At 41.4% G+C, this 11102-nt stretch overlaps 1 protein-coding gene across 3 annotated transcripts in view; it reads left to right on the plus strand.

The window, feature by feature from the left end:
* LOC124121185 (KICSTOR complex protein SZT2-like) overlaps positions 1-9727 on the plus strand; it is a 162020-nt gene extending 152293 nt beyond the window's left edge. For all 3 annotated transcript variants that reach the window (XM_048399868.1, XM_048399869.1, XM_048399870.1), the window contains exon 63: positions 895-9727. In XM_048399868.1, the coding sequence (XP_048255825.1) occupies positions 895-1041 (147 nt within the window). In that variant the 3' untranslated portion in view covers positions 1042-9727. The remainder of the gene's footprint in view (positions 1-894) is intronic.
* The last annotated feature ends 1375 nt before the right edge of the window (positions 9728-11102 follow it).

Raw genomic sequence — 11102 nt, forward strand, 5'->3', positions numbered from 1 at the left:
CTACAGGAGCTGTGTATCATCCACCTAATGTATCCATCCATCTCCTACAGGAGCTGTGTATCATCCACCTAATGTATCCATCCATCTCCTACAGGAGCTGTGTATCCTCCACCTAATGTATCCATCCATCTCCTACAGGAGCTCTGTATCCACCTCCTAATGTATCTATCCATCTCCTACAGGAGCTGTGTATCATCCACCTAATGTATCCATCCATCTCCTACAGGAGCTATGTATCCTCCACCTAATGTATCCATCCATCTCCTACAGGAGCTGTGTATCATCCACCTAATGTATCCATCCATCCATCTACTACAGGAGCTGTGTATCCTCCGCCTAATGTATCCATCCATCTCCTACAGGAGCTATGTATCCTCCTCCTAATGTATCTATCCATCTCCTACAGGAGCTGTGTATCATCCACCTAATGTATCCATCCATCTCCTACAGGAGCTGTGTATCATCCACCTAATGTATCCATCCATCTCCTACAGGAGCTGTGTATCCTCCACCTAATGTATCCATCCATCTCCTACAGGAGCTCTGTATCCACCTCCTAATGTATCTATCCATCTCCTACAGGAGCTGTGTATCATCCACCTAATGTATCCATCCATCTCCTACAGGAGCTATGTATCCTCCACCTAATGTATCTATCCATCTCCTACAGGAGCTGTGTATCATCCACCTAATGTATCCATCCATCTCCTACAGGAGCTGTGTATCCTCCACCTAATGTATCCATCCATCCATCTCCTACAGGAGCTATGTATCCTCCACCTAATGTATCCATCCATCTCCTACAGGAGCTGTGTATCATCCACCTAATGTATCCATCCATCTCCTACAGGAGCTATGTATCCTCCACCTAATGTATCCATCCATCTCCTACAGGAACTGTGTATTGTGCACCTGGAGCCGCAGCTGGACCAGGAACACACGCCGACCAACCCCAACCTACCAGTTTTCACAACGCAGTCCCACATTGAGGACTTTGTCAATGCATGCATATTTCACACATGGACGTACATGCTGCAGTAGACGTCGAATCCACTGAATTTATCCTTCTGTGTTATGCACAAGACCGTCAGGTCCTCACAGAGATGGCAGACTGGTGTGGATCCATCATGGACCATTGATCCATGCATACTCGGAACCTTATGCCATATCCCTGCATACAACGTACTTGGAGATGTGACACTCCTCTCATGCTGTACATATAAGTACTGACATCTACACAATCATGTTTATGTTTGATATGGATTTGTATGATGACTGAAAGTGAGTAGAAATATAGATGTGAGATATATTGTAGAATTTTATACCAGTGTCTTTCATTATGGTGCAGGCTACTTGGCATCAATAAAGCCTATTTGTGACAGTAATGTACATAATCGAACACATTGTTGTAAACGAAATTTGAAATTTCAGAATATTGTGTGTCAAAATATCTGTGTAAAATACCCGCTTATCTTCTAGGGTTGAAATCTACAATGTATTACCGGGTAGGCTGAAAATCCTAAGATGATTTTGTCTCATGCAGTGATTTGTTTTGTATTCACTCCCGTACTTGCTGTAAAGATTGACTAAACTGTGGATTGGATGGCTACACTATGACCTGACTGTCTTCTGACAGCGTAGATCATTACTCATGCTATCAACCAGTGCGTGTGCGTGTGCGTGTGCGTGTGCGTGCATGCGTGCGTGGGTGAATACATGTGTGTACTAAGGTTGTTCTCTGTATTCCTGTTTGTTCCTTTAGTACTTGTTCATACAACCGTGTAGATACCTGTTTGATGTGTCAGCCTCATGGAGGGATATAACTCCTGCAGCCTATACTGAACTCATCTGTAATGATGTGAACTACTCATTAATTCATGTCAAGTTGTTCATGAAACAGACTACCACTAAATGTATGGTTAAAGTAAAGGAGCTGACTAAATCAAGGCATTGTGATGATGACGATGGCAACGATGACAACGATGACGATGATCCAGGGATAAACAGTATCTACAATTATGTAAAGTAAAGATTTTGGGTGTGCGAAACAACCGTCTGTGATATTTGTCATAGCACCATGGTTGTGTTTGTGAAATAGCTTCCTACTAAACACATGAGTCACCATCCAAAAAACATCTTAGTCCTTTCATGTTGCTTGTAATGTGAGAGTTTTATTTGGTAGGTGTTTTATATGATGCTCATGACAGTTTTGAACATTTGACACAAGGCTGATAAACCAGCCAGAGATAAAACATTTTGCTTATATTTGCTTATGAATATTTGAATATGTTTGAATGATAACCTTTGAAAAGGAAATAGGTTCAAATTAAATAGTTCCCGGAAGTGACAGTGTTCTTGAAATGTTGACTGTCTCTGTGAAAGGTGACAGTGTTCTTGAAATGTTGAATGTCTCTCTGAGAGGTGACAGTGTTCTTGAAATGTTGAATGTCTCTGTGAGAGGTGACAGTGTTCTTGAAATGTTGAATGTCTCTGTGAGAGGTGACAGTTGTGTTCTTGAAATGTTGAAAGTTAATGTATCAGGGGAGATAACTGTGTTTGGAACAGTTGAATGTCAACTGTCTAGTCATAAAGCCAGTATTTGTGAGGTACTGGGACATGAGTTCTGTTACATAGTAGTATTACTGCTCCAGCACCTCCGGGAGACTCGGGAAGAAACCAGTGTTGTTAGTGTCACAGTGACCCCCCTAATAACAAGGAATGAGTCAGTTTGGTTTAGAGCCTCAGTTTAAGTTCTGTCTCGGCATGTCAGCTTGATGTGGGAGGACGTGTCAGCTTGATGTGGGAGGACGTGTCAGCTTGATGTGGGAGGACGTGTCAGCTTGATGTGGGAGGACGTGTCAGCTTGATGTGGGAGGACATGTCAGCTTGATGTGGGAGGACGTGTCAGCTTGATGTGGGAGGACGTGTCAGCTTGATGTGGGAGGACGTGCCACCGTGCCACAGGACACGCATGCTTCCCACACGGATGAAACCAGAGAGCAGGGTGCTAACAAACCAACGATCATAATTAAGGTGCTCTGGTACTCAAACTGATGACCAGCATGATCCATGCATGTCTAAGGGAAGCAACTCTGTATGGGTTGCTTCAAGTTTTATCACTCGGCTACAATTGTCAATCACATGGATGAATGGTGAGCATAATGTCTACAGTTTGATATGTCAAGTATTATAAGATGGGTATATGTGTATAAAATACAAGTATTGCAATATGAATGTCAGTATAAAGATTGTATATACAGTGATTAGTGCTCATATTAGTGTGTTTTCCTATGATATTCTGTGCTGCATGAGTGTGTAGTGGTATGATGTTTTGTTGGCTCAGTGTTCTGTACTATACTACCCACAGAAAGTAAGGCAATGATCATCGTGATGAATATATTTGGGCACAGTTAACATTATAAGTTGTTCAGGATCACAGTAGCAGGATCATGAGATGTACATGGGTTTTTTGCATAAAACGTGATGTACCTCCTGTGATCCTGCTACAATGAATTTATCTTACCGACATGTTTTAATGTGACATTGTAAAAGAATGAACAGAAATTCAAAATTGATAGAAAACAGCTGTTCTATTGAGCTGAGGTTAACTTGTGCTGTCACGTGACTTTCATTGACTCAGAAAAAGCGTGGAGCTTTTTGCTTTGAAGTGGGGATAAGGGATTAATTCTGCTTCTCAGAAATCCATGTGCAGCCTGTATTGCTCATGGTGGGGTATAAGAGATTTATTCCCAAGCTTTGAAATTTATGCCTATCCAAGGCGGGTTACACAGTATTTTATCAAGATCACGTGGACCAATCAGATCTCATCGTTCTGACATGTAGGTATTATAGATGTTCTTGGACAACCTATATTTTTATGTCACTACTGACTTCCAAGAAATTGGTGACTTAGATTATATTTTGTGGAAGCAAAAAGAAAAGCCAGTGAGGCATTCCTGTCATTTCTCTGCACTTAATTTTGTTATCAAGCCTTATCACCCACAGTCAGAAGCAAGATTAGAACTGGTTAGGACTTGAATTGACTGATATTGCCCATAAGGATGTTTCCAGTGCAGAGAAATGTATGCTATAAAACCTGGTTCTGGGTAAGTCCAAACTTTCATTATACAGCTGTGTCTGTAGTTGTAAAAATTAAAGAAAGTTCCGATAAAACCCTTTTTCAGAATTTCCCCTATATTTCCCCTAGATATTTCTGTTTGTGCCCCTATATTTCTAGCAGTGATGGCTTGGATGCCTGTCATTTTCTTACCATCTGTGGGAAGTATCTGCCCCTTCAGTTCTCAAGAATAGCATAGTATGTGTAGTTACAGACAGAATATCAGTAGTTGCAATATTTCATGTGCGATTGAGTTTCATTGATATTGACTAGTGCTATGACCATAGCCATTGACTCTGTATGATGTGTTCAATAAAATATAAGTCTAGCTCTCAGGACTGTACATATCTGTAGAAAATGTAATATAATCATGTCAGCATGGGGCTCTTAAGTTCACCTGAATCTTCTGTAGTATTACCATCAAAGGAAAACTAGTTACTATTACATTTCCTCTATTTGATGCTGGACCTCCAGTACATGCCGGCCTCTATTTGATGCAGGACCTCCAGTACATGCCGGCCTCTATTTGATGCAGGACCTCCAGTACATGCCGGCCTGTATTTGATGCTGGACCTCCAGTACATGCCGGCCTCTATTTGATGCAGGACCTCCAGTACATGCCGGCCTCTATTTGATGCAGGACCTCCAGTACATGCCGGCCTGTATTTGATGCTGGACCTCCAGTACATGCCGGCCTCTATTTGATGCAGGATCTCCAGTACATGCCAGCCTCTATTTGATGCTGGACCTCCAGTACATGCCGGCCTCTGTTTGATGCTGGACCTCCAGTACATGCCAGCCTCTATTTGATGCAGGATCTCCAGTACATGCCAGCCTCTGTTTGATGCTGGACCTCCAGTACACGCCGGCCTCTGTTTGATGCTGGACCTCAACTACATGCCAGCCTCTATTTGATGCTGGACCTCCAGTACAGGCCAGCCTCTATTTGATGCTGGACCTCCAGTACATGCCAGCCTCTATTTGATGCTGGACCTCCAGTACAGGCTGGCCTCAATTTGATGCTCGACCTCCACTACTTGCCGGCCTCTGTTTGATGCTGGACCTCCACTACATGCTGGCCTCTGTTTGATGCAGGATCTCCAGTACATGCCGGCCTCTGTTTGATGCTGGACCTCCAGTACACGCCGGCCTCTATTTGATGCTGGACCTCCAGTACAGGCTGGCCTCTATTTGATGCTCGACCTCCACTACATGCCGGCCTCTGTTTGATGCTGGACCTCCACTACATGCTTGCCTCTGTTTGATGCAGGATCTCCAGTACATGCCGGCCTCTATTTGATGCTGGACCTCCAGTACATGCCGGCCTCTATTTGATGCAGGACCTCCAGTACACGCCGGCCTCTGTTTGATGCTGGACCTCCAGTACATGCCGGCCCTCTGTTTGATGCTGGACCTCCAGTACATGCCGGCCTCTGTTTGATGCTGGACCTCAACTACATGCCGGCCTCTATTTGATGCTGGACCTCCAGTACATGCCGGCCTCTATTTGATGCAGGATCTCCAGTACCTGCCTACCTCTATTTGATGCTGGACCTCCAGTACATGCCAGCCTCTGTTTGATGATGGACCTCCAGTACACGCCGGCCTCTATTTGATCCTGGACCTCCAGTACATGCCGGCCTCTATTTGATGCAGGATCTCCAGTACATGCCGGCCTCTACTTGATGCTGGACCTCCAGTACATGCCGGCCTCTGTTTGATGCTGGACCTCCAGTACATGCTGGCCTCTGTTTGATGCTGGACCTCCAGTACATGCCGGCCTCTGTTTGATGCTGGACCTCCACTACATGCCGGCCTCTATTTGATGCAGGACCTCCAGTACATGCCGGCCTCTATTTGATGCAGGATCTCCAGTACCTGCCTACCTCTATTTGATGCTGGACCTCCAGTACACGCCAGCCTCTATTTGTCGAGCGGTCATATGCTGTGTCCAAAAAATAGAAGTTGGGCCTCTATTAGGTTCCTGGTCCTTCATTTGATGACGTGAATGCCCAAGATAACAGTTTTGAATTTTATACTTTGATATGTTGGTGGTTAATGATGACAGTTTTCTACAAATGTACCCTTTGTAGGACTCCGGGATCGGGTTGTCAGGCTCGCTGACTTAATAGCTTGGTTGATGCATGTCATCATATCCCAATTGCATGGATCGATGCTCATGATGTCAATCACTGGATTGTCTGGTCCAGACTCAATTATTTACAGACTGCCCTCATATAGCTGGAATATTGCTGAGTGTGGGGTTAAACAACAAACAAACAAAACAAACAAACTTTGTAGGACTCTTGAATTTAGGATTCGGTAAGGTAATGAATGGGTTGCCACTGTCCCAGCATTAAATAGATTAGATGCATATGCGATATTAATAGACACACAAGCATCTAATAGAGGAAGTATGGTAATGGTTCTATGTAAAAGTATACAACAAATGTACTTTAAGACGTTGCACAGCATATACTTGCTGTATAGTATGTAATACAATTATACATCAGTGACTCGGTGGTTGTTGCCATGGCGACTTTTTAAAAAATTTGTTTTGAATTCTGTAAGCAATCTTATGACACCATTGCTCAAACTAACACAATTAACCTTGATCATCACTGTGTTTTAGGGTTGATGCGAGGTCATAAGACATCAACATACACAGGGATCAAAGTTAACATACACGCTCTAGGAATATAATGAATGACACATTGATACAGGAATAGATGGCTTAATATTCGGCCAGGTGAGCTTAAGCTTTTCTGTGTCTTGTACGAAATTTGAGAACACATTTTTTGTTCTACAAAGAGAGGCTGTTGGCTTTTTTTCTTGTCTGTATATACATTTTACAGTGCAAGAGTGCAGATATGCACATTTGTTTGTCATGCTTTTATATAATATAAATGAAAGTATTTCTGATAATTTTTGTTTTTTTATGTGAACTGGGTTTTTCACATGAATTTTGAACCCAAGTATAAAATTCTAGGCAAAGGCAACTTATTTTATCCTTTGTTCTCTGTACAGGATTTGATATGAAAATGTGTTTTAATCATAAGAAGATAATTGTGTGTGAAGGCTAGAAAACCTTCCTTCCCATGTTTATTTTCGTTAAGTTTGAGTTTGGGTTTGTGAGGAACGTGTTGGGTGAGAAATATAACCATCGGAGCAGGATTCTTGCCTCAGTTTCATTTTGTTTTATTCCAGTGTCAGAAGATACTTCATATCTTCGTACTCAACACCAAAATAAAAATTTCCTTTTTATCATGTGTGACCAACCATGAGATAAGGGATCTTATGTGTGAAAAATTACATATTGACTTATTATATTTTAAAACTAGAGTATCTGAGGACCACAAAAATACCATTCATAAGCTTCAATTCACATTTATTACAGAGATGGCATCAAACATTTGGGCTCATTTCCTGCAAACTCCCATGTTCAGGCATATAACTGTTTACGTAATGATTGCAGTTTAGAGATAATGTCTGATTATTTGAAAGTAGACATGTATGCTGCAATATTTTGAAATAATGTTTTATTATGTTACGAAATAACAAGAGACAATAAGATATTTTTGTACAGTCCGCACTCTATTTTTACGGAAGTAAGTTGACATCAAACATCATTTTTGATATCACAGCACAAATTGTATTCTAGCACCCATAAGGTCCCTTTTCGCCAGGTGGGTCACATGTTGTGATTTTTTAAAAGCACTCAACTCAAAACGCTCTTTGCATTTGAAGATTTCTTTGTAGCACATAGTGGGTATACTATACCATGTTGATAATTAACCCTGATCTCAATATGAGAAAACAGTCCGAAAAATGTAACCCACGTCCAACTGACGTACATCACCATTCAAAACAAACAGTCCAGACTATCCTGACCGGCAACAGCCTAGGGATCATTGAAGCTGATTTACGTGGTGAACCCAAAATATTTCCAGCAATGTTTGTGATCTTTACATACGTTATATTGATATGCCTCTTTTTTTCACTGCCCATCAGAAATGTTCCTCACTATAGGGGTACATTCAATTTGAAAGGGAAAGGAACATGTTTAAATGCCCTAGTTTGTTGTGTACACAGTAAAACATGGATCAGTCTGTAAATCCATATGATGATCATGATCATCATTATCATCATCATCATTATTTAGTTTTAGTTACCAGTACATCTGTTACAGTTATTTTTGCTTAGAGTATATATTCCGGAACAGCATGCTGATGAAGATGGTTTGTCATCCTGAATCTGTTATCTTCAAGACCCTGTCTCATCATGTCTAGTGATGTTTTATATGGAATATCATACTTTTATTGACCAAGTTTGTTATACCTGTTTATTCACCTGAATTCGCTGAAGGGATACGATAACGCTCATCAATTATTTGGACCCCATTTGTTTTTAAAAATGTCCGGACAGAAAAATTTAAATGTCCGGTAAGCAAAATTTTAAACCGGACATTTGAGATTCCCTGGCGCATATGACCGTTTCCAGACCCCTGGTTTAACATCACATACCACTATGGTGAATACTGTCCAGTGCTTTTGTCCACAAAATGCTTTGACTAGTTACTGAATGTGTTTTCAGGTCTGAAAATAGGACTGGTACGACTAGCTGCAAGATAGCTGACATGGCAAAAAGCAATATTCACTCACTGACTGACAATAGGAAGGAAAATGTAATTTTAAAATTTCTTCAATTAATAAATGGTTTATTCTGGTTGTGATTGAAGCCTGACTTGGTAGCCAAATCCGCACCATAACTGGTAAAGCCCTGGAGTGAGTAAGTGAGTATGGTTTTACGTCACTTTTAGCAATATTCCAGCAATATCACGGCGGGGGACACCAGAAATGGGCTTCACACATTGTACCCATGAGGGAAATTGAAACCAGGTCTTCGGCGTGATGAGCAAACACTTTAACCATAAGGCTACCCAACCGCCCCCTGATATACCTGGAAAATAGTTAAGCACATCTTCTTATATCCAGTATTATCGTGTGATGAAACACGTGTATTTTTCTTTACATACTCAAATGGAAATAATTTGAGAACCCTTCTACTTCTTCCCCTGATTTTTTAAATAAGACTCCCTACCTGCGAGCATCAGGTGAAAGCTTGTTTGTGTACCAACTTTTCACCAGGTATTTGTGATATCTCAGACATTTATCAAAATGAAATTGATGCAGGCATGTGATACTCCATTCAAAGTTGGAATTCCATCTCTTTTATCTCCATATTTTCCCAAACTCGGTACGCTGTAGTTTCTGGTGAAAACAGATCAGTTCTCAGCTTTTCCTTGAATCCCATGCTTGTCCGTGTCATATGTAGATATTTCCAAAATTTACATGGACGTTTATTTTCCTCCAGTATATATCAGCTCCAGATGCTGATCACCTTGTGTGATAGCATTCATCTCAGTGCTCCTTCGGACTGTCTGTGGGTGGTTTACTTATCTTGTGTTGTAGAATCATGAATTATTTTCTTGAATAGGATCCATAAACTGTTATAACTTCAACATGTGTGGAACATTTGTATTTTATACATTTCTTTTGTAAAAAGTGTACAATTGATGGTCTACATAATGCAAATAAACTATGAATTCTTCCTATGGCTACAGTGTTTATATACTAAAAAAAATAATATTAGGGATCATAAATATACTGGGGGATATTTTTATGACATTCTGTGCTCAGTTTTCACTTAAAAATTTGTCTCCTAAAATATTCATGATCCCTAACTTATTTTGTTAAAGACAGTACACATGGGTGACAGTCTGAATTGGTGAATACTGATTGAAAACACAGACCCAGGGTTTATGTTATTACATCGGAGATTGTTGGTGTCAGTGGGGAGTCTGCACTGCTTCCAGCTCTATCTCAGGCTGGCATGGACAGGTCATGGACAGGTCATGGACAGGTCATGAGCTTCACACTGTGCCATGTGGAGAGTTCAAATCAGGTCTTCACAAGACGCGCCAACTTTACTTATGTGCGATGTGTTGGTTTGACTTCAACTCTGAAAGGATCTGACAACAAATAGCAGCAGCAGCTCAATATTCATATACACTGAGGTAGTTCTTTAACATCATTGCACTTATATAGCGATGTGCATGCATGTGTGTCTTCTAGGGCTGGGACGGGTAACTCGGATACTCGGGCTGGGTGGGTACTGAGTAGGACCCGGGTACCCACAGGACTAGCCGGAGCCATGGTCAGTCACGTGATATATTGTTTCATGACCAAAAATCACTATAACTACATGGTTACTCAAGTCACTTATGTTCATATTTCTTCATGACTTATTTATGTTTGAATAAAGATGAAACTTGAGTCAACTTCAGTGTATGCATGACTAGATCGTTTTATAAATATGTGTATCTAAATAAATTTTGCCAGGGCTACAGTCAACTATTCCCAATCAGACATTTTGTACCTATCTTTTGAAACCAACAGTGGGTACCCAGGTAGGGTCGGGGAATAGGGGTACGGTGTGGGTACCCGGGTAGTTAATCTGGACTGGTCCTAGCTCTAGTGTCTGCTTGTACTACTCTGGACTAACACTGGTTCTATAGTGCTAGCCCATTCAAGTACCAAGTCCCAATTTAACATGAATACCCCACTCATACACAGTATACTGATTCTGAGCAGACCAGTCCTCAATGCAAGGCAGGGTAACAAAATGTTCTGTCTTTTGGTATGACGCCACCGGAGATCAAACCCCCGGCCTTTTGCTGTTCAATTTGTAATCTCTGATTATCCAAGTCATGTAGAATCTGACATAAGTCAGTGTCAGTGAGTATGGTTTTACGCCGCTTTTAGCAATATTCCAGCAATATCACGGTGGGGCACACTAGAAATGGGCTTCACACATTGTACACATGTCGGGAATTGAACCCGGGTCTTCGGCATGATGAGCGAACACTTTAACCACTAGGATACGCGACCGCTCCAGAATGTAACATAAAACAACACACAAGGAA

This window comes from Haliotis rufescens, unplaced genomic scaffold (genome assembly GCF_023055435.1).
Source record: "Haliotis rufescens isolate VD_foot unplaced genomic scaffold, xgHalRufe1.0.p SCAF_2, whole genome shotgun sequence".
In the NCBI taxonomy this organism is placed as follows: domain Eukaryota; kingdom Metazoa; phylum Mollusca; class Gastropoda; order Lepetellida; family Haliotidae; genus Haliotis; species Haliotis rufescens.